This window comes from Tetranychus urticae, chromosome 3 (genome assembly GCF_039701765.1).
Source record: "Tetranychus urticae isolate SD_2017Ah chromosome 3, NJAU_TeUrti_SD_1.0, whole genome shotgun sequence".
NCBI lineage: Eukaryota > Metazoa > Arthropoda > Arachnida > Trombidiformes > Tetranychidae > Tetranychus > Tetranychus urticae.
The window spans coordinates 13,162,525-13,186,797 of NC_142960.1; the positions used below are offsets into that span (position 1 = coordinate 13,162,525).

General features: G+C 31.4%; 6 protein-coding genes and 2 long non-coding RNA genes across 10 annotated transcripts; 6 read left to right on the top strand and 2 right to left on the bottom strand.

The window, feature by feature from the left end:
- Positions 1-278: 278 nt before the first annotated feature.
- Positions 279-1,452, top strand: LOC107359708 (uncharacterized). The gene is made up of 4 exons (XR_016199499.1): positions 279-419; positions 528-576; positions 673-849; positions 1,004-1,452. It is a non-coding gene; the product is annotated as an uncharacterized LOC107359708 (long non-coding RNA).
- A 795-nt stretch (positions 1,453-2,247) lies between these two features.
- On the bottom strand, positions 2,248-4,469 carry LOC107359705 (putative aminopeptidase PLBD2). The gene is made up of 2 exons (XM_015926239.3): positions 3,956-4,469; positions 2,248-3,880 (listed from the first exon to the last, which is right to left on the bottom strand). The coding sequence occupies exons 1-2, from the start codon at positions 4,132-4,134 to the stop codon at positions 2,416-2,418; spliced, it is 1,644 nt and encodes a 547-aa protein (XP_015781725.2). The 5' UTR covers positions 4,135-4,469; the 3' UTR covers positions 2,248-2,415.
- Positions 4,470-4,503: 34 nt separating this feature from the next.
- LOC107359704 (putative phospholipase B-like 2) lies at positions 4,504-6,485 on the top strand. Its single transcript, XM_015926238.3, has 2 exons — positions 4,504-4,852; positions 4,951-6,485. Exons 1-2 carry the CDS (start codon positions 4,662-4,664, stop codon positions 6,419-6,421), a joined length of 1,662 nt encoding a protein of 553 aa, XP_015781724.2. The 5' UTR covers positions 4,504-4,661; the 3' UTR covers positions 6,422-6,485.
- Positions 6,486-8,181: 1,696 nt separating this feature from the next.
- Positions 8,182-9,492, top strand: LOC107359439 (uncharacterized). The gene is made up of 3 exons (XR_003081827.2): positions 8,182-8,340; positions 8,504-8,647; positions 8,759-9,492. It is a non-coding gene; the product is annotated as an uncharacterized LOC107359439 (long non-coding RNA).
- A 2,162-nt stretch (positions 9,493-11,654) lies between these two features.
- Positions 11,655-13,860, top strand: LOC107360102 (maspardin). Its single transcript, XM_015926728.2, has 4 exons — positions 11,655-11,800; positions 11,991-12,476; positions 12,715-12,937; positions 13,003-13,860. The coding sequence occupies exons 1-4, from the start codon at positions 11,790-11,792 to the stop codon at positions 13,273-13,275; spliced, it is 993 nt and encodes a 330-aa protein (XP_015782214.1). The 5' UTR covers positions 11,655-11,789; the 3' UTR covers positions 13,276-13,860.
- A 254-nt stretch (positions 13,861-14,114) lies between these two features.
- On the top strand, positions 14,115-21,930 carry FeCH (ferrochelatase, mitochondrial). Of its 3 annotated transcripts, XR_003081796.2 has the most exons (7): positions 14,115-14,271; positions 14,392-14,545; positions 14,617-14,838; positions 14,927-15,188; positions 15,282-15,554; positions 15,696-15,957; positions 16,059-16,268. XR_003081796.2 is itself a non-coding variant. In XM_089268651.1 (6 exons), the coding sequence occupies exons 1-6, from the start codon at positions 14,187-14,189 to the stop codon at positions 21,693-21,695; spliced, it is 1,188 nt and encodes a 395-aa protein (XP_089124777.1). In that variant the 5' UTR covers positions 14,115-14,186; the 3' UTR covers positions 21,696-21,930. The 3 variants fall into 3 exon arrangements, 2 of the variants coding, with proteins under 2 accessions (XP_089124777.1, XP_015782219.2); XM_089268651.1 differs by lacking the exons at positions 15,696-15,957; positions 16,059-16,268 and adding an exon at positions 21,504-21,930; XM_015926733.3 differs by having other exon boundaries at positions 15,696-16,268.
- Positions 16,478-19,806, bottom strand: LOC107360064 (voltage-dependent L-type calcium channel subunit beta-1-like). The gene is made up of 6 exons (XM_015926686.3): positions 19,179-19,806; positions 18,429-18,545; positions 18,245-18,367; positions 17,900-18,128; positions 17,696-17,811; positions 16,478-17,626 (listed from the first exon to the last, which is right to left on the bottom strand). The coding sequence occupies exons 1-6, from the start codon at positions 19,185-19,187 to the stop codon at positions 16,598-16,600; spliced, it is 1,623 nt and encodes a 540-aa protein (XP_015782172.1). The 5' UTR covers positions 19,188-19,806; the 3' UTR covers positions 16,478-16,597.
- Positions 21,931-22,545: 615 nt separating the features above from the next.
- Positions 22,546-24,041, top strand: LOC107359505 (uncharacterized). Its single transcript, XM_015925990.3, has 4 exons — positions 22,546-22,835; positions 22,937-23,035; positions 23,163-23,510; positions 23,570-24,041. Exons 1-4 carry the CDS (start codon positions 22,577-22,579, stop codon positions 23,890-23,892), a joined length of 1,029 nt encoding a protein of 342 aa, XP_015781476.2. The 5' UTR covers positions 22,546-22,576; the 3' UTR covers positions 23,893-24,041.
- Positions 24,042-24,273: the final 232 nt, after the last annotated feature.

A 24,273-nucleotide genomic window follows, 5' to 3' on the forward strand; every position in this document is an offset into this window, starting at 1 on the left:
TAAGTGTAACTTTTAGCCTCTCATCGTCTAACTTGCACCTTTTTGTTTTGGCAAATCATTTCACTTGGTAATTACGCATTAAAAATAGTTTACTTTTTTGGTTAACTTTAATCATTCAATCATTTAATCTTTAATCATAATTTAATTTATCATTAAACCTTGTTAAAGTTTTGACCTGAATGGACCCATTAATCAAATGTGCTCTAATAGAAACCCATCAAATCCTAAATTCTTTGGAAAAATTCATGATAAAAAGCCGTTACAATTGTCCAGGCTCATTGTTGACATCCAACATTGCAGCTTCATCTTGTGTTGACCGTTTTTTTACCAGAACCTTGTTTTTAATTTCATCTCTTTTTGTTGACCATTGTCTTTAACACAGATGAGGATCATGTCCATCTGATGATGTTTAACATTAGGTAAAGTTTGCTCTTATTCTTTAAACATGCTTTTTGCACTTGTTGCTTTGTAGATTCAGTTGTTGGTGTTACCTTTACCCTAATTTTTGTTTTTATTATTTACCAAAGCAGGAAAACCAAAGACCAACACCATTAACACTTGCCCTGATTACTCTGTGTAAATTGTTCCTTTTTTTGGAATTATCTTTGTCTTAATATTTACATGCAACAAAGATCACCGTTTGTTGTCTTTTCTTTTTCTATCTTTACTCAGCTGATTGCATTCCAAGTGAATTATCTTGTCCAGGGAACAAGAAGGAAAAGGTGAACACTTTGATTTTCTTCCTGATGTTGGCCCAGAAAGTTGAAGTAAAAGACAAAAAGTTAAAACAGTTGTCACCTTTAAAGTTACAGGTGTCTTAATCTGAGCAAAAAATCTTAACAATCTCAGGTGAATGTTGACAAAGATTCTTGAACATCTTGACCAACTCTACCGGAGGCTATTGTCTTAAAGATTAGCACCTTTAATTGGTCATCTCTCAAATTTCCTTATTTCTCATATATTCTAACTTCTTTTTTCTCTCTAATTTAATCACTATTTTTAGCATTTATATCATCCTGATCTTGGATTCCAGGAACATCATTTGAATTGATAAGTTTGCAATCTTATGAAGCTATTTTGGCAATTGAATATTAATCAACCATTTTGGTCTGGACCAGCTTTTAAACCAAAGTTTTGCTATCAAAATCATCACAATTAGGCGCAGGGTCAAAATAGTAAAAGCAACACAGAGAAGGAAAAACAGGAAAGGGTCAACAGACAATCTGTTTAAATCTTTCCAACAATTGTACTGATTTAACAAAAGAAATTGGATTTCTTGTTCAGAACTTATCGGTTTTGATTCTCCGATATTTGCTTTCTCTATTTTAGTCATTTTGTTGTCTTGGTTTGGTCCTAAATTCAATTTAGCTATTAAGCTTCATTGTAATTAAAATTACTGAATGCCGATCATTTATCTAGTTTCATCTAAAGGATAAAATACTGAAATTTAAATATTGGGCTGCCTTGTTGTTTAGTTTTATACAATTTAGTGTCAATCTATCAATTTAAAATTTATTGCTGGAATTGATTTGATTATGAAAATATGTATAAACTTGTTTATCTATGTTCAATGGTTTGGATTGTGGAACAAAATTCTAGCTTCGAGGTTTTACTCAGAATTTTTAATGTAGCCTTAACTTTTACTTGTTTTCTATTAATACCTTGATAGGAATTGAGTTTAGCTTGATTGTCCTGATTTTTCCTTTTGATTGCTGAATAATTGCGAAATTTATGTAACAAGAAATATAATCAAAATGTAAAACAGGATTACATTTCTTCAGTCATATTAATTGCACTTAAAGAGATGTAGACTTTTACCAATCATTGACTCCTTGATTGATAATTTCAATTACAAATCAAGTTCAATCATGTTGAAAAATAGCAAAAAAAAACATATTTACATTTTCATTGATTTCATGCTTTAATCATAATAGCAGTTTTCAATGAATATATCTAAACTCATCATTATCAAATCTAACTTTTGGTAAATTGTATTGAATGACATAAATAAGCATGTAATTACATTTTCAAAAAAATACGTTAAATTTCAACAAATCAAATGATACATTCAATATTGGAATCACATTTTTCAAAAGATATTTCAACTGTTTAACAAATCCATTCAAATCTTTCTAATCATTTAAATTCTTCTGGTAATTTTGTTGGTGATCAATGATGATTTAAAGACTCGTCATTAAATAAATTGGAATTAAATCAATTGTGCAAAAATTAAAATCGTAAAAATGGTTAATAGAACAACATTGTTACTGTTAATTTGCATTGATCAATTTTTCATTTACAGATATATTTTTCCGATTGAGATGAAGTTATGAGCTGTGATGCTTAAAATTTCAAATATTAATTCAATTGAATCGACTGAAATTGTTATTGTGAATATTAAATCCTTTGTTTAAATCAAAAGTATATCGGCTCAAAAACCCAAGCATCAGGATGGCCTTTATGAGGAAACATATCCTTTAAAATAGAGTTTGACCATATAAAAGGGGGGACGTCGTCATAAGTTGGTCCACTTATTGCGTACATTTTAAATTGTTTAAACAGCTCAAACGATGTAACTTTAGCATCGATTGCAGCTTCATTTATAAAACCAACTCCGGTAGCATCGTATTTACCCTTTGGATCGTTGAGATCTGCTCTTGAAGCAATACTCATTCCGGCTGAATATGGTGGAGTGCAGTTACATCTAGCATCAGGATCGTTTTGATAATTATTGTATCTTAATAGTCGAAGCAGACTTTTGTAATCAAATACTTCAACTTGTTTCCTTTTAAATTGTTTAGCTCGAGAATTTTCATTATAATCATAAGTAGGACCATATTTTTTCACCGAACTGGGATAATCTGCTAATTGATAAACCTCTTTAAAGTAAGGAATATTGTAACTGGCCCAGTAATTGTTTTTGAATAAGGTTGAGGTCATGTCTTGAGCTACAATCAAATTCGGCATTTGTTCCAGGACCCAAAATAAACCCGACTCTTGTTCATCTTTATCAACAGTAAATCTTTTATAATCAACTATCATAAATTGATTGTTGTACGTTCCTAGGTTGTATCGACTAAATATTTGAGACCAAGATTGTCCATCAACAGCCAAACGATTGGCAACCATTGTCCTGATAAATGTCAAAACGCCGGCATCTGGTTTTACAAATTGGTAACTTGTTTCATTGAAATTCATAAGTGTAGTTTCCATCACTGTTAGACCCGTCGATATAAGGTAATAATCATCACTTGAAAAAATTAAACCTGGGTAAGAAGACATCGAGATCAATTTGCCTGGAACAGCTGGTGAATTAGGTTTTGATTCAGTTCTAAATGGAAAGTAATATTTTTTCAATATGCGAAGCATACAACCAAATTCATACCACGTAGCGTGACCTATGATTAAATCCCCGGGAACAAGCTTGACCATTGCTGAACATGTTGTAAATCCTTGGTCTTTCTTGTTGACTCCTCTTTTAAGAACACTTTCAAGTTCCATCAGATCAGTCAGAATATTGAGAATGAACACTTTTCCATGGATGTCAATGTTTATTCCTGGCTTATAAATTAATTTACCATACATTCCATCAGATATGCCCGTCATTTGACTAAGCACCAAGGCAACTTGATGCCAATAAGGATCTGAAGATGCAAGCTCATATAGGTTGTCTTTCATATACAGTAGATTGTCTTGATAGAATTGGAAAGCTTTCTCACAGAATTCAGGATCATCGGTACAATATGTGCGCCATGCATTATCGAAGTGATCATCAATTAACTCCCTGGTCATGTAACCTTCAAGATAACCAGCCAAATAGGCAATTGTTGAATCATTCAAATCTGTTGAAGGGTCACTCCAAATTGTAAGATATGACCATCTGCAAAAAGAGTCAAAGTGATGCCAGGAATTAGTGATATGGAAAGTTAAAAGATATTAAGAATTGTAAACTTACCCTGTTTGATTTATCTGATTGACGAAAGATGCACAAACTGGATATGATAGTAATGTTGAATTTTTAATGACCACATCATCAATTTTGATCCAAGAATTCTCAATAATCTCGATGCATTTATCTTCACCAGTGATACCAACAATGGACACAACGAGTAAAACTACTTTGCACAATATCATAATTGAATTTGACTAGGATTTCTCATCCTTTCTTTAAATTTTGATCTAATCAACACGAGTCTCGTATTCATGATCAAATGAAGACACCAGATACCTTGTTTGATCAACTAGGAAATTGGAGTAAAAGATTTACGTAAATGGAACAAGAAAACCGTCCAAACCTTTGGTATTTTCATCATTACGTTGAGACTAATTGTTTTAACAACTGTATTACACTGAATAAAATTGATTCACTAATTTTGAAATTAAATAAAGCTTTTGAATTAAATTATTTACTTGTTTTAAGCTAACTGATTGAAGGGGAACACTTGTTTAAACAAAAGCATTTTGTTAACGTAAACCGTTGAATCAAAAGTTCAACTCTGACAAATCCTAGACTGTCATATGAGCTTAGCTTTTTGCCTATTGATCTTAACCTTAATAAATCTTTAGTCTTTCATCATGTAAATTGTTTCTTTTGGTTTAACTATCATTTTTATTTCTTTGTGATTTTAATTATTACCAGAAGCCATCAACCGTTAATCAACATGTTGATTCGAGGGATTCTACTCTCAATCATTTGTTTGTTTCTCTCTATAATATGGGTGAATGGTGAAGAAAAGTGTTTAACTATTGTTGGTGATAAAATTATCAGAATTGATGATGTAGCTACAGGTAACTGGAAAAATAGTTCATATTTAGTTTGTGCATCTTTTTATAACCAGATTAATCAGACAGGGTAAGTTACATTGAAAAATGAACATACATTGAACACATTCGTACTTTTAAGAAACGCTTGTTTGCTATTCTCAATGCTCTTTGTTTCTATCTTTTCAGATGGTCAATGTTAAATATTTGGAGTAATCCTGATTCTCGATTAAATGATAGTTCGATAGCTTTTTTGGCTGGTTATCTCGAAGGTTACATTACTCGAGAACTTATTAATTACCATTTTCATAATGTTTGGTCCACCTATTGCAATGAACATGAAACCTTTTGCATCAGAGTGTTTGACTTTTACAAACAAAACATACAATTTATGAGGAATAAAGTGGAGACTGAGTCAAAAGTGAATCCATTTTGGTACCAAGTTGGACTTATTTTAGAGCAAATAACTGGTTTAGAAGAAGGAATGAAGCAAACCTCGATATTTAGATCAGAAACTCGCTTCGATCAACTTGAAATTGGAAAAATATTTATACTTAATAGCATACCCGACTTATGGGAACTTGAAAGTGTACTTGGCCGTGCAATTAAATCTAAAGATCGTGGAAAGACTACATGCTCTGCAATTATCAAATTACTCCCAAATGACTTGATAGTTGGCCACAATACCTGGCTGGAGTTCAGCCAGATGTTGAGAATATTGAAAAAGTATGATTTATCTTATCGGACTGGATCATCTGAACATTCAAATGTAGTTCCAGGACAAATAATTTCAATGTCATCTTATCCGGGGTTAATATTTTCACTCGACGACTATTACCTGTTATCAAGTGGATTGGTAGTTACTGAGACAACAAATGTCAATTTCAATTTAACGAGCTTTCAATTAGTCAAGCCAACTAGTGTGTTTTGCTTTGTGCGTATGATGGTTGCTAACCGGTTAGCTGTGGATGGTTCATCTTGGTCTCGGATATTTGCTCAATACAATAGTGGAACTTACAATAATCAATTTATGATTATTGATTATAAAAGATATCAAGCTAACTCGTTTAATCAAAAACCAGGTTTATTCTGGATCCTGGAACAAATGCCAGATTTTTTCATAGCCAAAGACATGACATCAGCCTTGGTCACAAACAAATATTGGGCCAGCTACAATATTCCTTACTTTGAAGACACTTATCTCATTGCTGGTTATCCAATGTTAAGAAACGCTTACGGACCATTTTTTGACCATCATGAAACTGTTAGAGCCAAACAATTTCGTCGTAAACAAGATCAAGCCAATGACTATAAAAGCGTTCTCAAATTACTTCGCTACAATAATTATACTCAAGACATTGATACTCAATGTGATGTTTGCAAGCCTTCTTATTCAGCTACTGTTAGCTTGGCAAGTCGAGGTGATCTCAATGATCCTAATGGTTCTTATTCAATACCGATCTATGGATTGATTAATGAAACTGCAATTGATGTCAAAGTGACATCCTACGAATTATTCAAACAATTTAAAATGTATGCAATTAGTGGACCGACTTATGAAGACGTTCCTCCTTTTATTTGGTCAAACTCTAGTTTGAAATATGAAATACTCCATGAAGGCCATCCTGATGTCTGGATCTTCAGTCCAATTTACTTCTGATCTCTCTGTTTGCTAATTAATACATTGAAATCAGTCAATTTGAATAAATTAAATTATTTTGTTAGTTTTATGTTTCAGCAATCATTAGTGCATCACACTAATTCCAGAGAAATCTCACCAAAAGCTGATTCATATCATGAAATTTTTGAGATAAAAAATGTAATTATTTTTGGTTGTTTCATAACAGATTTCATGTGTAATTGCGTTATTTATAAAAGGCAATGTAACAATCATAAATAGTCAAAATATATTGACATGATTGTAGATACAATTTTAGTCCACAATTGTACATTAACTCTGCAAGATTGAAACAACGTAAATAAAGTAAAACTCAATTGAATCATGATTTATATAAGTGCAAGGTTGTTAATCAAAATCAATGTTATTATGATACTTGATCGCAATGTCGTTGGAATTTAACAATTTCTGAGCAACTCCTAATTCAATTCAATTTTACCTTGAATATTTTTATATTAAACATTTGCAATATTTTTTATTGATAATAAGAAACTTATATTTTGAAGATTAATTTCTCAAAGGAATGGAAAGGAAGGAAATATTTTTCATTTATTCCGTTTTTTTCCATTTATGGTTTAAATACTGATAAATTAATAATAATGCTCTTAAATTGCTGATACTGTTGTAATGAAGAAATGTGATTTCAGGTGAGATTATAATTTGATCCTGATCATAATCATTTATCCACACGAATTTAGAGTAACCCTAGACTGGCTCGCGACCTTGATTTTTAAGCTTTTACATACTTGCAATAATCGTTTAGTTTGGTTAAAATGGTTAACCAATCGTGACCTGAATTTTGACCTTTGTACAAGGCTCAGATTACTTCTGGCCTAAGGTTTCTTTTGAAAAGTAAGCAAGCAACATTAAAAAAGCAGCAGCAGGTCAACGGGCAAAGCTATAAGCAAAAAAAAAAGGTCAAACGGAATCTGAAATATTTTCATTAAGTTATTGTCAGGGTAAATCAAAATGGTTGAAAAGGCAAGGTAAAGCTTTCTTATAATAACAATAATCGTAACTTGATTGGGTTCAATTCACTTTAATACATTCACATTGTTGCTTTATTGTTAACCAAAAAAGATGATAATAATAGTAAATTCCAATGGTCACAAGAATAAGAAATAATAAGTTGGAAGAAACAAGAAGAAAGAAATGGATAACTCAACATAAGGTTCTACTTTATTGCGTGTAGTGCATTGACTACTCACTTAAAGCCGAGCTTGTCTACTTTTACATTTTTGGCTTTTCAAAGGAAAGGGCCCAAAAGAAAAGGCAAAACAAAACCTTTCTCTGTTGAAAAATGCTGTATTAGCTCAGTTTGCTTGATAAACTCTGATCACAATTCACTAGACAACAAGTTTTGGGTTAACACTATTATAAATAATATTCATCATGAAGATACTAAACATAATTCCGACTAACAAGAGTAACCAAAAAGCCCATAACAAACCTTAACCACCAAACCAAAAAAAAGGCTTTTGTTGTCAGCTTGAAAGATTCCTTGAGCGCCTTTTTTAAGCTTTTCAATATTACTATTATTATTTTGTTATTATTATTTATACACTTCTCCTTCAACAGTATTTATCCTTGAACTCGCTACTTTTAAGGGCTCACCCTTCATCATCATCAACTTTATACCTGTTAATGTACAACCCTGAAGCAACCTACGCCCGGGCCTCAGGCTGTTTCTTGAATTATCATTTTCGGGTACCATGTTTATCTCATTCTTTCTGTTGTCGACTCACTGATCTCTTTTTTTTCTGCTTGCCCTTTCTTATTTTTTTTATGTTTCTCTTCTCTTTCTTTCCTAACAATTCGAATATTTTTGTTCAATGTTAAATATCTAAAGAAATTCTTGAAATATTTTCTTATCCTTTTCAATTTCACCATCATTCGTTAAGGTAAGTAAGGAAAAAGGAGTTGAAAAAGAAGTTATCATGCGAAATCAGGAATCTTTGCAATGTCTTCTCTTTTTCCCTCAACTTGTTACTTTCTTCATTTTTTTACTTGTTATTTCTTTTCTCTAACTCTTTTTTTTCTGCTTAAACATGTTTTTTTTATTAGATTCAACCAGATTTTGAGGAAAAAGGAAGGTGCATGAAAAGTGTAAAAGAAGCTAAAGATTATCAGTTTTTGCGGTTAACTCTTGATCAATTCGTTTGCTATTGCTTGGCTGCTTATAGGAAGGCTACCATTAACACTGACCATGTAAACATCCAATATTGCTGCTTTTAAATTTCCTGTTGCCCACTTTTTTTCACCAATCATCACTATCTTCATCAAAGTACACTCATTAATTGCTATATTTTCTTCATTTAGGTTTATGCAAAATGGAAACCCAGCTGATTCTGTATCTCACTTTCGGTTAACCTTTCCATTATGTTTTGGTTGATTGCTTTCCACTCTATCCATCTCCATGCAATGACCTTGCAGTAGAAAACAAATGATATTTTCAGGAATTTCAAGAATCTTGTTCTGAAGAGAAATAACAATTTTCTAAACATCATCATCGCCATTATTTTCATGCTTTCTTGTTCTGCTGTTTCAAATGGTAATTGGCCTGTTATACATTTTTGCTACCAGATGAGGATCATTGTTATTTCATTATTTCATTATCAACAAACCATTTGACTCGGGCTTTTATTGATTACCTGTAATCAATGAGGATCAGCTTATTCAATAATTTTCAACTGGTTTAGTCTGTGTTTCAAACCAAAATTTGATTTATTTGATAAAACCTCTCGTTTTTGCTTAGCTTTTTGCTATTGATCTTGTTCAATTATTAATCTCTAATTGACTGTGTTTCTAATTATGATCATTATTTTTACTTTTGTTTATTTTTTACCTTTAATTAGTTTTCATGGTTAACCATTTAATCAAGGTTTCTCTTGTTAATCATTCCCCCTGTTAATCATGTTTTAAACTATTCCTCACTGGCCTAATACATTGATTAATTTGCTATTTTACTTTTTGGCTCTTCTTTACCTTTTATTTTGTTGTTTTTTGCGCTTTAATAAATTAACCTTGGCTATGATTAATATTTAAGATTAAAATCAAGACTCACAAACTGATTATTGGCTGAATGAACATATTAACTTGAAAAATTGGTTCATAACTTGTTATGATTTATTGATTAGCAAACGTTTTTATTTTACGCATTTCTCAACACAAACAATTTATACATTTACCATTTGCTTAATTTACATTTAAATTAGGTTGATACACGATCAAACAATTGATCAGTAAATTGCTAATCAATTGCTTCTTTTTTACAACTTGAGCTTCTCACACTTTAATCAACTTGTATCAACTTACTGACCAGCTAATAACTGTTTAAGCTATAATTAATATCGTAATTATTTGTATTGCCAATTCTTACCTTGAGCAGTAATCATGTTTTGACAACTAATTGTTGACACTTATTGCAGTAAATTCATTTTACACAATGATAATTACATGAATTGATAGAATCATTTAATAAATGCACATCTATTTGATAATTATATCAATTGTAAATATTGATATCATTGAACGGCTAAAAGATTGAAAATGAGCGATGAAAATTCAGGACAATTCAGTTTAATTGTACGGATTGTACTGATTAACAATTATAATTCAAGTTCGGGGATGACGTTAATTATTTATATCTTTCTGTCTTTGCTTGATTAAAATCATTGATATTTATTATTTCAACTATAATTAACATTCTATCATTAATTGTATGGTTGGTAAAAAAGTAAATTCAGATTTACCGCCTTCTCTTACTATTCGTTCAATCATTGTTCAGCTGTTTTGTTTGATTGTTTACAATTGTTATAACAATTTGGTTAAAAAGTTTCTATTAATTCCTCATTTTCTAACATTTTATATTACTTAAATTATTAATTATTCAAAATAATTGAAACATATTACGAAACGTTATATTAAATGATTTATTTAAGGAGATTGGTCAATCATCAAGGCTACTTCACAGTGTTGTTAAAATTAAAGGTATGTAATGTTTTTTTGTATGTTATTTCAATGCTTTTATAATAACAATAATATTTCGATTTTGTTTGTTTGATTGCTTTGTTTGATTGATTTACGAACTACTTACTGTTTATTAAATTTTTATCTTTCAGGGTTTCTATCAACCGATTGGGAAATAACAGTTGTTCACCATCAAAAGCTGTATTTATGTTAAATATGGGTTGACTAAGGATTTTGGCTGTAATCTTGTATTCTTGTACTCCTGCATGAAAGAGTGTTTCAACCGGTGGTCACTTTGAGTCTCTCCTAAATATTTTTCCGGTTGAAAAACTCCATAGAATGAAGTTTTATAACTGACAAAATTTTATTTGCTGGTTTAGTCGAGTCTATTCATCTAAAATTAAGGTGAAAATTCGCTCTTGGTAGAGTTGTTATTATGTTTTCAACTTTTGGTATTTCAGTATTCATGGAAATTGTTAGTAACTTCCTGAAAGTCATCAATATGATCTGTCGTCTGTTTATGATGCCCTCTACTTTCAATTAATAATTCGACAATTTATTGGGACCTAGGAAGACAATGGATTCGTTTAAAAACAATAGTACTGGGTAATGATCGAATCTAATCAAACTCGATTAATTGGTTAATTTTCCTTTTAATGTGGAAGGATAATCCATACAGTCTGATTAAATTGTGGAATTAGCTATGAGAATATTCTAAAATTTATTATCTGAAATGTTTACCATGTCAGTCATAGCTATTCATAACATTAATTGAATTATTCGATCCAAATTACAGTCATGGCTCAATCATTATTATTTTAATAAATTGAAATCTTAGTGCAATAGCAACAAAAATCGAGGATACTGGAAGGGAATTGTTTCAGATTGTCAAATGGCCCATTGAAGTAGATCAAACTGTTCAATTCTGATTTTGATATTTCTTGGCATATAAGAATAATCAGAAAATATGGATTTAAGATTAATTGGGAACGTGTAGTTTAATGGATAAACTAATAACCCCAAATGAATTGTGATAACATCACAAGAAAATTCATTTCTCGGATCTAATGAAGAGTAGGAAATTTTTCAAACATGATTCGATTTAATTACATCAAATAATCATCATCAGATAATCTTAAATTGTCAATAAATGTTTTTTTCCATTTTGAACATTTTAAGGAGAGCGCCTTATTGAGCGCTCTCTACATGCAAAAACCCTAATAAGATTTACTGGAAAGAAAAATATTTTTTGTTTACAAAAATACAAAGCAATTTAAGAAAATAATTTTGTCTTTTTAAGTTTAATTTTTTAATACTTTTGTTCATCTAATTGTTAAATTGTTAAAATGCATGGGATTGTGTGTTAATCAGCTCAGTGAATATGACAAATTTGTACGTAAAATTTCCTTTTCTTTTGTATAACTGATTATAATAGATAATGACAGCTCGGTTTCAACAATATCTTGTTTTTATTCACTGATCATTTATTGATTCTGTTATTAATCAAATCCAAAATTTTTGCTTTGCTTGTACCTTATAAGCTTGACTGATATTTTATTTTTCTTCCCTTGCAACAATTTAGCTTCAACATCGTCTCTGGAACCAGTGGAGTTTGGACCAGTGATTTGTCAAACAGTGAAGCTTATCAATCTTTTAGGGCAAATATACCACTGAGAAAAATTGTTGTTGATTCTGATTCATCTAAACAATGGACTCTTTACGATGCCGGTCCAAAAGAAATTACATCTCCACTTATTTTTCTTCCTCCGGTATCTGGTATAGCAGATGTTTTTTTCCTTCAAATTACCAATTTGAGTAAAATGGGCTATCGGGTGATATCGCTTGAATATCCAATTTACTGGTCATTAGCAGAATTTATTTATGGTTTTATTAAGCTCATTGATCATCTACAGTTGGACAAAGTACATGTCTTTGGTGCATCTCTTGGTGGTTTCCTAATCCAAAAATTTGCTGAGCTTACTTCACGATGTCCGCGTGTCCAGTCAATTATTGTTTGCAACAGTTTTCCTGATACAGCAATTTTTCATCGTACAGACTCTGCGACGCTGTAAGTGGTCAGGATTTAGAGGTAACCTTAATGTATCAAACCTCGTATTTTGGTAGATAGTTTATCTCAGATTGTAGAATGATCCTCAATCAGAAAGATTTCTTTTCAACTATTCCATTCAAGTCAACAGGTTTCACTCTTGATCAGCTTAAATATTTTTCAGTTTCAGTTGTTAGCATTTTCTTGCCAGGTTTGAAAAATGGAAAATATATAATATATTAATAATTTTTCTTTACAGATTCTGGATGATGCCACCCATCATATTGAAAAAATTAATCATGGGCAATCGTTCCTCAGTGATTCAATCGCGAGACAAAACTATTCAGGATTCTATTGACTTCATGAATGAACGTTTGGAAAGTCTTTCTCAGCCGGAACTAGCCTCGAGGCTAACACTTAACTGCTTGAACTGCTATGTTGAGCCTCACAAACTACAGAAGATTCCTGTGACGATACTAGATGTATGATTTGAATCTGTTTTAATTTATGTTTTTCAATACTAAATACCATTGTTTCTTATCAACAGGTCTTCGACAAATGTGCAATAAGTGAACGAGTTAAACAAGAATTGTATAAGATGTATCCTAACGCCAAAAGAGCTCATCTGAAAACGGGAGGAGATTTTCCCTACTTAAGTAGACCCGATGAAGTTAATATGCACATTGTTATTCATTTGCGGCAATTTGAAGGAACCCGTTACTCACCTAAAATAATGGTTAAACCTATCGTAGATCTGTCACCAATGGCCTTAGAAAATGGGTCTACAAGTAAATCGACTCAAGATATAGACGAAAACTGATCATACAGACAAAACAACGGATCTCATTAATAACTTTGATCAAATTAAGCGAACAAGCAACTGGACGACACAAGTATTCAATTAATATACAACGAGTAAATTTTGTTATGAGTAAATCTTGGATGAGATTAAAATCCAGCATAATTTAAATCTTTCTACTAAAAATATCGTTAAAACATTCAAAATTTGATAATATACAATTTAGTTATCTCTTAGAAAAAATAAGATACGACAAAATACGTAAATTTTCTAGCTACAGAAGAGGAAAAGAACTGATTCTTCTGAATTCATGTGCCTCACAATTCCATTAACAATCTAAAAATGAAAAGAATGTCATCAAATTTCCTAGCTTTTTACAATCGACTGTAAATCTTCATAAAATTTATTGTTGCGTTAAATTTACGAGCAGAACAAAAGAACTTGATTATTTGATTTTTCTTAAATCAAGAATCCAGAAGCATCAAACTATCCTAAATGATGAAGTGAAATTTCAAGACTCATTTATTGATTCCATTTCACTTCTTAAATTGTCTTGAATATTATCACTATTGTGATTAACAATAAAATTAAGTTATTCTTTCTGAATGCGTCATTTTTTCGTTATGATTCTCAATCTCAATTTTTGTTATTAATTTCTTCAGAAGCTAGACATACATGAGTAGGAAAAACGTAAGAAAATCAGATTTAGTTATAATTAATAATTATTAATAATTATTTAACATGATTCCAATGCTAATCTTTATGTTGATAAAAAAGTAAATTCAGATTTACCGCCTTCTCTTATTATTCGTTCAATCATTGTCCAGCTGTTGTTGTGTGATTGTTTATAACAATTTGTTTAAAAAGTTTCTGATTCCTCATTTTCTGACATTTTATATTGCTTAGATTATTAGATATTTATCATTTCGAAAATGTTGCGAAAAATTAAATTAAATGGTTTATTCAAGGAACCTGGTCAATCATCAAGGCTACTTGACAGTGTTTTTAAAAGCAAAGGTATGTAATGTTTTTTTTTGTTATTTCAATGCTTTTATAATAACAATAATATTTCAATTTTGTTTGTTTGATTGACTTACGAACTGTGTTTGATATTTTCTTAAATTTTTCATCTTTCAGGGTTATCTATTAACCAGTTATCAAATAACAGTAGTTCACCATCAACAGCTATATTTATGTTAAATATGGGTGGACCAAAGGATTCCAAGGAAGTTGAACCTTTCTTGACAAGACTATTTCTTGATCGTGATATAATGACTCTTCCAATGCAAGAGTATGTCGTTTCTATCAAATCTCGATTTCTTGCCCTATTCATTTGTTTTATAAAATGGTTTGTTTATTTAGTAAATTAGGTCCGTGGATTGCTAAAAGAAGAGCTCCGAAAGTGGCCGAGAAATACAATCAAATAGGAGGTGGATCTCCGATTAAAGAATGGACCGATAAGCAAGGCTCTCTTATGACACAAATTTTGGATAAAATCAGTCCTGAAACTGGTCCTCACAAGCATTACATTGGATTTCGTTACACTGCTCCTTTGACCGAAGATACAATAGAGCAAATGGAAAAGTAATAGATTTAAATTTCATTATTTTCATCAATCATTATTAATCTTGCTAATTTTCATTATTTCTGATGTTGTCAATTCCTTTTGTAGTGACGGTGTTAAAAGAGTTGTCGCCTTTTCTCAGTATCCGCAATACAGTTGCAGCACATCGGGTAGTAGTTTAAATGCTATTGCTAAATATTTTGCTGGCAAAACACCTTCTATAAAATGGAGTTTTATTGACCGCTGGCCTTTAAATAGTGGCTTAATTGAAGCTTTCAGAGATTTAACTAATAAGGAGTTACAAAAATTTCCGGAATCAGTTCGTGACGATGTTGTGATTTTGTTCTCGGCTCATGCTCTACCAATGTCTGTAAGTAAATTTTCAACTTTTTTCTACTGCACATATACAAAATCAATTAAGTTATTAAAAATTTCCTTTATCAATTAATAATTTTCTCGTAAGGCTGTAAATAGAGGAGATCCTTATCCAACAGAAGTTGGAGCTACTGTAATCAAAGTTATGGAGGCACTTAACTGGTCACATCCTTACCGGCTAGTTTGGCAATCTAAAGTTGGTCCAGCAGCCTGGTTAAGTCCTCAAACTGATGAAGCTATGGAAGGATTTGTAAAAAGAGGACGGAAAAACTTTTTAATCGTCCCAATATCATTTGTTAATGAGCATATAGAAACTCTTCATGAACTTGACATTGAATATGCTCATGAACTAGGAGAAAAAGTATGAATTTTTTTATACTGGGTGATCGAAATGGACTACGGATTTTTGTATTTAACAATTATAAATCCGGAGTCCATTTTCAATCACCCATTATTTTATATTTTCAATTACATATTAACAGTTTTTACTCTATTTTCCTAGCTCAAAGTCGAAAATATTCGTCGAGCTCCAGCACCTAACGATCATCCAGCGTTTATAAAAGGAATGGCCGATTTAGTCAAATCGCATTTAATTTCTGGTCAGACTTGTTCGCGTCAATTGTTATTACGATGTCCTCTTTGCACCAATCCTGCTTGTTCACAAACCAAATCTTGGATTGGTTCTCTTTCTTGATCGCGACATTAATCTAATGAATCTCGACAAGCTTCCCATTCTCACTTGGTTCCCTTGGATTATTAGAAAAGTAATCAAATAATTAAAAGTAGTCTTGACTATATTGGCTATTTTTATCATTTTCACATGAAAATGCTGATCCAATTCTTATTTGTTTCACAATTTTCATAGTTAATCATCAGTTGAACTATTGGATTTTCATTTTTCCGTTTTGTATTGGAAAATGGTTGACTTTTACGAAATTAAATGGTTGTCATTATGTTATTTGCTAACTTAACTTGGACATTCTTGAATTTAATTCTTATTTGTTTATCGAAAAAAGTTATTTGTCTTAAATTCTTAGTAATTATGATGCTTTTAAAATAAAAGCTTGAAAAATTACATTTATAGCTATAATTATGCACTATTGGCAAGATATGATTAAAATTCGTTGTAAATAAATTTAAAATATCAAATCAAGCGCTTGCTTGATTATTCGCTTTTGCATATTTATCTGCTGATATTTTATCGTTATGATGCTAAGACTTGGACTGACGAAACTGAAACATTCATTCGTGACTTAGCTTCTAATAATTGTGAAGTTGTTGCCATTCTGTATAAAGATGTGAACACAATCTTTAATTTGAGATTTAATTCAATAGTGACAATATATTCAAACACATTTGCGATATCAAAGCTGAGCTATTTCATTGTATTAATTAGCCAAAACATCATTCCAGTTGGTAAGGTCGTGCATACCAATGATTGTAAGACGCAGCCATTGTATCATAATAATATGATTCATCAATCTGATCAGGGGCACCAGGAACATAACTTTGCCAACCAGTTAAATCTCTATTCATAGCACTATAGTCTCGAGCTGTACAAACTTCATGGCGAATTTGACGATGACTTGGATAACCTGTTGGTGATCCCATATCAGGTGAAAAACCATCACTAGCAATTGGTCTTGAGCTTGGCATATCATGTGATGAAACAGCTTGAACACGATTTGATCGATAAAGTGTCATTTCTTGTGGCATTTGACATGAATCAGGGCCATGTTGTCTTTTCATGTTTCCTTCATCAGGATATTGAGTTGCTGAAGGCATAGGTTTAGGTATGGTGGAAGAGGCAGTTCGCATGGATGAAGCTTTGACTGGCGGATGAGTTGCTCTCCAATAGGCTTCGAGAAATTCAGCTAAATGTTCACAGGCATCTTCCAATTGATTTTCATCCAATATAACATCAAACATTTCAGGTGGACATTGGGCTAGTTTCTCTGCAGCAACCATTTGAACGTTAAGGTTTCGACTTTGTGACTTTCCTCGGGACTTAATTAATCGTTGAAGGACCTTTGGTGATGAAATTTTAATATACACAGTGATGGGAGCCAAAGAAGTCTTAACTAGTTGAGAAGGATGGTTTATTGTGTCACAGTCAAGCACAACCAATTGCATAGTGCGTGCGAGTTCAAAAATCCTCTCAATTTCCATTTGGACCGCAGTTAAACATGATGAACGAGGTCCTGGTCTTTCTATTAAAGCTCTCTTGTTTGGATTGTTGAGAAGCGACCGTTTAGCTAATGAAATGTCCGCTGTTACACGGGTAATGATTATCCTGCCTTCAAACCGATGCTTAAGAAAATCGAAGATGGCTTTCTGCATCATATCTGTCACCTCATAGCCCTTCAAAGAGGGGCCAACTAAAACTACAGGCCGCATAGAAGGCACAACATCGTAAGGAGGTATATTCTCGTTCTGTAAAAAAAGAGACAAAAGAAGGTTTATTAGATTGAAATTAAGGTACATTTACATTGAAAACATTACCTTTTTGAAGAAGGGTTTACGTTTTTCTCTTGTAGGAGGTGTAGATATAGCAGTTTTACCTGACCGTGAGTTAGAAAGACCTTCGATATCATCATTGGGATTTTCACAAGCTTGCTCTGAAATAGTTAGATGATATTGATAAAGAAATAGAACCATTAAGATTAATGTTTTTTGTAAGATCAAATATTAGAGTTAAATGTTTACCTGGGGTTGGTGGAGTAGAGCCTCTTGAATTGGATTGTGAAGTGGATAAAACATTATTAACTCGACCTGCAAAATTTGAACCTGAACCTGTTTTACTGGCATACAATTTAGTCTTGCTTGCTTGAGTTTGTTGGATTCGCAAATTTTCCAATTTCACTGGACTCGGAATAAAAGCGATATCACAACCTTCTTTAACTAGTCTTCCAATCCACCAGTCATTATTATATTTCTAGAAACAAAAGAATCAAGCATTAAATTATAGCCATAAAATTCCAGAGATTTTGATTATCGAAGTATCACCAAAGATCAGCGTTAACCAGTTTCTTTTGACGCTTTTATATTTACCTCTTTAATATGAAGAAAATCTTTTATACCAAAAGAAACGGCAGACCCATGGACAGGAGAGTCATCATCAATACCACCGTTATAAGCAACATTGGTCCTAACTGCAAACGCAACTGGTTTACTCTATCGAATTGAAAGAAGAAAATTAAAAACTCGAACAAAATGGACTTTATTCATAGCTTACCCTTGCTTTCTCTAATTGAGCAAAGGCCTGTCGTTCAGTTTCCCGTCCAATAGCTTCTCTTTCTTCATCTAATGATAAATCGGACGATAATTGGCTGTAATTTGAGTCAGCCGATCCCTGTTGGAATAAAATTGAGAAAATATTCAAAATTAAAATTGGTCTGAATAGAGATTTTTGTGAAAAAAGATCATAAAGTGTAATAATGTTTGTTCTTGTTACTTCGATTTGCATAAATAAACGAACTGCTATTGAAAATTGAAAAAAATACAATAAAATTAATTGAAAAACTGTTTATGGATGAATTTTCACTCCAATTTGCTTAGATGTAAACATAATAGACCTTTAGATGGTATAAAGGCTTCTTGTTTCTTTAAATTCAACAAAACCTCTCTATCAATGTTGAATCAACAAATCTTTCAATCACACATTTATTAATCACCAAGCTTCAAAATAAAATTATTTTAGTTTAATTATCACTGTAGAATAGAGGAGAAAATGAAATAATCAGAGATTTGGTTACTGACATGGTTTCAGAAAACACAATGCTTTTGGCTTTAGAATCTACCTTACATTACGATTTTCCTCTGAAATTAAAGAATCTTTACGAAGTATTAATCAGAAATCTGTACAAAAACCAGATAAAAAATACCTTTTAAATGGTACAATAGATTTTCTAGGTCAAAATAAGACCAAAATACTATCCTAAAATACATAAACCGTTCATGGAAAGGATGACAGAATTTTACTTACAAATTTCATATTGGATGGAAATGGAGAAAAGTCTCCTTACAAAAAATGATTGTTCACCACACTAAATTGATTAGTAGGCTCCAAAATTGATTCAGAAAGTCCTTTTAAAACAATCAGTAAAGTAATAATACCAACATTCACAACAAGGTAAAATATGTTTCATTATAAATGAAAGTCAAACGGTAATTTTTGTGTGTATAGAGATGATTTTTTGCTTTGTTTTTGTCCTCACATAATCTTTAGTTTCACCATCTGAATAATATTATATTATAAATCAACTTGAACTCTTTAAATTACATTTAGATGATAATTGGAAACATTTAATAAACATTTAACTTAACCAAGTCAATAACTTGATATAATAAATAATATTAACATTAATATTTAACAACAACAATAACAAAATAATAAACAAGTGAATGAAAATAACAAAGTCACAATTAAACTATCAACAGCAGTGAAGGCCTTCGAAGCTTTTTAGGTTCGAGTTTGAGTGGTAGAGATGATCCAATACATCCGGTTATGGTTTGTTTCCATTTCTACAGAGTGACAGATAAAAATATCATGAAAAAAGAGGTTCAACCGAAACTCAATTTACTGAGCTGTGGTTATAAATGAATATTGTAAAAGAGTCAGCTCAAGAAGATCCTCTTCGCGCATTCAAATATACAGTAGAGTAGATCCAGATCCATGGATATTAAAAATTTATGTGTGTTGACTGAATCTTTAAACAATTTTTGTTTGACGCTTGTTTTAATTTCAAATAATTAAGCGATATTTAAATCCAACAATCGATCCTTTCTCTGTAGTTACTCTGAAATTGGGATTAAATAAATTTTAGGCTTGGAATATTAAATTTAATAATATTGACTGATAACAATACTAATTTATCAACAATCTGATGGTTCTTGGTTCTCATTTGTCTATCTGGATCTTTGGATGATTTCAACTGTAGTCTGATATTACCTGTATTGTTGAATTAGACATAAAATATAAATGATTTGATGAATAATTGAAACAAAATAAATGATTCAAGGTTGAATAAATTAGGTTTGGGTCGAGGTTGAGTTGAATTGAACATCAACAATCTGAAACAAAAGTTTTGATGGTAGAATGATTAAAATGACTTCGCTGTTCATTGTAATATAAATCACATTGAACGTATTGTTTTGTTATCAAATCACAATCAATAAATTAATTTATTTCAAAGAAAAGTATTTTCTTTCGTAATCATCAAAAATATGTAAAGCAAAAGAGATCGAAGAAATGAATGAGCTAAAACTGTTCGAATTTGTTTAACCATTTTTTGAACGGTTCAACCGGCAAAGCTATAAGCAAAAAAAGATCAAACGGAATCTGAAATATTTCCATTAGCTTATTATCAGGGTAAATCAAAATGGTTATATTGAAAAGCAAGGTAAAGCTTTTATAACAATAATCGTAACTTGATTGTATTCACTTTAATACATTGAATTTATCAGAGACAGAAAGATATAAATAATTTATTTGTATCTTTCTAGCTTTTCTTGCTTAAAAGTCATTAATATTTATCATCTCGACTATAACTAACATTCTATCATTAATTGCTTGGTAAAAAAAGCAAATTCAGATTTACCGCCTTCTTTTACTATTCGTTCAAACATTGTTCAGCTGTTTTGTTTGATTGTTTACAATTTTTTGCAAAGTTTCTAATTCCTCATTTTCTTACCTTTTATATTTCTTAAATTATTAACTATTCATAATAGTTTGGAATATATCGAACATTAAAAATGGTTTATCTAATGAGCTTGGTCAATCATCAAGGCTACTTGACCGTGTTGTTAAAAGTAAAGGTATGTAGTTTTTTTGTTATTCCAATTTCTGTGTTTAATTTTATTGGTTTTATTGATTTACGAACTGTTAATTATTTATTCAATTTTTATCTTTCAGGGTTTCTATCAACCAGTTGTCAAATAACAGAAATGCATCATCAAAAGCTGTTTTTTGTTAAATATGGACCAAAAGATTCCAAGGAAGTTGAACCTTTTTTGACAAGACTTTTTCTTAATCGTGATATAATGACTCTTCCAATGGAAGCGTATGTCATTTTTGGCAAATCTCGATTTTTGCCTTATTTGACACCTATTCAAGAGCGCCGAAAGTGATCGAGAAATACAATCAAATAGGAGGTGGATCTCCGATTAAAGATTGGACCGATAAGCAAGGCTCTCTTATGACACAAATTTTGGATAAAATCAGTCCTGAAACTGATCCTCACAAGCATTACATTGGATTTCGTTGCACTTACTCTCTTTTGCACAACAGTTTTTACTCTTATTTTCCTAGCTTAAAGTCGAAAATATTCGTCGAGCTCCAGCACCTAACGATCATCCAGCGTTTATAAAAGGAATGGCCGATTTAGTCAAATCGCATTTAATTTCTGGTCAGACTTGTTCTCGTCAATTGTTATTACGATGTCCTCTTTGCACCAATCCTGCTTGTTCACAAACCAAGTCTTGGATTGGTTCTCTTTCTTGATCGCGACATTAATCTAATGAATCTCGACAAGCTTCCCATTCTCATTTGGTTCCCTTGGATTATTAGAACAGTAATCAAATAATTAGAAGTAGTCTTGTCGATATCGGCTATCTTTATCATATTTTTTCATACAATTTTCACAGTTAATCATCAGTTGAACGACTGGATTTTCATTTAAGTTTTGTATTGTAAAATGGTTAACTTTAAAAATTAAATGGTTGTCATTAATATTTAATTTTCTCACACAATTTATGAAAATTCATTAGATATTTTTAATCTACTTTAATCTACTTGTCGCAATTAATTCAATTATGGTAGCTGATTTTAGTCTTATTGGTGCCATCTGATTGAACCTGTCAATCTAAAATGATTACAAGTACGTGGACAAGAAGAATTGTGGCATAAGACAATTATAGCGTTTTAAATTGTTTCTTTAGGTTAGAAATGTGAAAACTTGTGTTTAAAGCTGTATCTCTGCTAATTATTGACTATTGACAAGGTGTGATTATAAAGGGTGTTCAATATAATTCGTTCCAAACTGGTGGAGCTTAAATTGTGATAATCACAATCAAAATATGATAAGAAAGATAACTTGTGTAACATCACAATAACAGAGGTAAAGGATGAAAGGTAAAATGTTACTCTGGTTATCTTCTTATCATGTTTTGATTGTGATTATCTTCATTTAAGCTCCACCAGTTTGGAACGAATTATATTGAACACCCTTTAATTCATTGTAAATAAATGCAATTTTTATTAATTTGCAAAATTCAAAATATCAAATCACGCGCTTGCTTGATTATTGGCCTTTGCATGTTTATTTCCAGATATTTGCTTGTTATCATAATGTTGCTTGAAAACTAGATTTGTAATCGTTTTTTATGATTTCTAAGTATAATTTACTTTTTAGTTATAGATTATCAATTTTTCCGGTCTCGTTGAAATCAACTTTAAAACTATTAGCTCGCAACATGTCATCTGTATCAAATCCTATTGCAAATGAAACTGATGAAGCTGAACTGATGAAGAAACTTGGACTTGACAGTGAAACATATCTTCTCGTTGATATTGGTGCTAATTTAACTAATAAAAAATATGCTCGAGATCTTGATGGTGTCATTCAAAGAGCCAAAGACTCAGGTAAGTTTTAACAATCTTTATGTAGTTACTTGAAGTATCCAGCATAATACTTACAATGTTTGTGATTTATTAATGTGTGGTTTATCTCTTTTAACTATCAGGTGTTCAGAAAATTATGGTTACTGGGACTTGTGTTCAATCAAGTCAAGATAGTCTACGATTAACTCGCTTATATCCAACAACACTTTACTCAACTGCAGGTAAATTTTATCTCAATGTTACATTTTATGGAAAACCAGTGCATTGTATTTCATTTGTGAAGCTCTGGTAACTAAGAGATGTATTATCACTGAGACAATCTAATATTTTTGATTTCTAAATGTTTAGGAGTACATCCTCATGATGCCAAGACTTGGACTGATGAAACTGAAACATTTATTCGTGATTTAGCTGCTAATAATTCCGAAGTTGTTGCTATTGGTGAATGTGGACTAGATTTTAACCGAAACTTTTCTCCTCCAGAAACTCAACTTGAGGTATTTGAAAAGCAAGTTCAAATAGCTTGTGACCTTAAAAAACCATTATTTGTCCATGAACGAGAAGCTCATGAAGATATGGTCAAAATCCTCACCAAATATTCAAGCCGCCTTCCCCCAACTGTGATACATTGTTTTACGGGAACAATTGATGAAGCAAAAAAATACATTGAACTTGGCTATTATATTGGATTAACTGGTAAATTGAAAACTTGAGCCTTCATTGAATATCTCATTCAATTTCTTTTCATTTCACAGGTTTTCTCTGGAAGGATAAATCGGACAATGGAGTTCGTAAAACACTCGAAGAAAAAGTTATACCTTTGGATCGATTAATGGTAGAAACTGATGCACCCTTTATGTATCCAAACACAAGAGCCAACAAGTTACCCGAAAAAGTTAAAAAAACTCTCACTGATCGGTCCCTCAGCTTTCTTGAGCGATATTGTACATTTCAGCGTAATGAACCCTGTTCTTTACCAGTGACCGTTGAAATGGTTTCAGCTTTTCTCGAAGCAAAACCGGAAGATGTTGCCTTAAAAACAAGCTTCAATGCTCTTAAAGTGTTTGGCCTTACATAAAAGATCTGCAAAATTTCATCGATACCATTCTTATCGACGTTATAACTTGAAAAATAAGGAATCTTATTACAATATTGTCAAAGACTGTGTCTAGTAACAGATTGTTTTGTGATTTCAAATTAAACTAATCATTCAATTTTTTGACTTGACTTATTTGGATTTTAATACGCATTTAAAATTTCTATTGGTTTGATCAAAGAATGGCAAATTAATTGGCGAAAAAATAACAACTGTGATTAAAGTTAATGACTTTGATGTTAAAAAGAAAACTGTGTCATTGTTTTCATTATTTACTTCTTTAAATGGATTTAATTTTCTTTTCAAACCTAAATTTTCTAATGATCGTTATTTGATTGACCTTGTATGATTAATGAGGCAAAG

Coding starts and splice junctions, on each gene's coding strand:
- LOC107359705 (XM_015926239.3), bottom strand. CDS start 4,134: ATGATATTGTGCAAAGTAGTTTTACTCGTTGTGTCCATTGTTGGTATC. Junction 3,881..3,955: donor AATCAGATAAATCAAACAGG/GTAAGTTTACAA, acceptor CTCTTTTTGCAG/ATGGTCATATCTTACAATTT.
- LOC107359704 (XM_015926238.3), top strand. CDS start 4,662: ATGTTGATTCGAGGGATTCTACTCTCAATCATTTGTTTGTTTCTCTCT. Junction 4,853..4,950: donor AACCAGATTAATCAGACAGG/GTAAGTTACATT, acceptor CTATCTTTTCAG/ATGGTCAATGTTAAATATTT.
- LOC107360102 (XM_015926728.2), top strand. Junction 12,477..12,714: donor CGTACAGACTCTGCGACGCT/GTAAGTGGTCAG, acceptor TTTTCTTTACAG/ATTCTGGATGATGCCACCCA. Junction 12,938..13,002: donor TTCCTGTGACGATACTAGAT/GTATGATTTGAA, acceptor TCTTATCAACAG/GTCTTCGACAAATGTGCAAT.
- FeCH (XM_089268651.1), top strand. CDS start 14,187: ATGTTGCGAAAAATTAAATTAAATGGTTTATTCAAGGAACCTGGTCAA. Junction 14,272..14,391: donor CAGTGTTTTTAAAAGCAAAG/GTATGTAATGTT, acceptor TTCATCTTTCAG/GGTTATCTATTAACCAGTTA. Junction 15,555..21,503: donor CTCATGAACTAGGAGAAAAA/GTATGAATTTTT, acceptor TTATTTTCCTAG/CTTAAAGTCGAAAATATTCG.
- LOC107360064 (XM_015926686.3), bottom strand. Junction 18,129..18,244: donor ATTTTCTTCATATTAAAGAG/GTAAATATAAAA, acceptor TTTTGTTTCTAG/AAATATAATAATGACTGGTG. Junction 17,812..17,899: donor CTCTACTCCACCAACCCCAG/GTAAACATTTAA, acceptor TAACTATTTCAG/AGCAAGCTTGTGAAAATCCC.
- LOC107359505 (XM_015925990.3), top strand. CDS start 22,577: ATGATTTCTAAGTATAATTTACTTTTTAGTTATAGATTATCAATTTTT. Junction 22,836..22,936: donor TCAAAGAGCCAAAGACTCAG/GTAAGTTTTAAC, acceptor TTTAACTATCAG/GTGTTCAGAAAATTATGGTT. Junction 23,511..23,569: donor CTATTATATTGGATTAACTG/GTAAATTGAAAA, acceptor TTCATTTCACAG/GTTTTCTCTGGAAGGATAAA.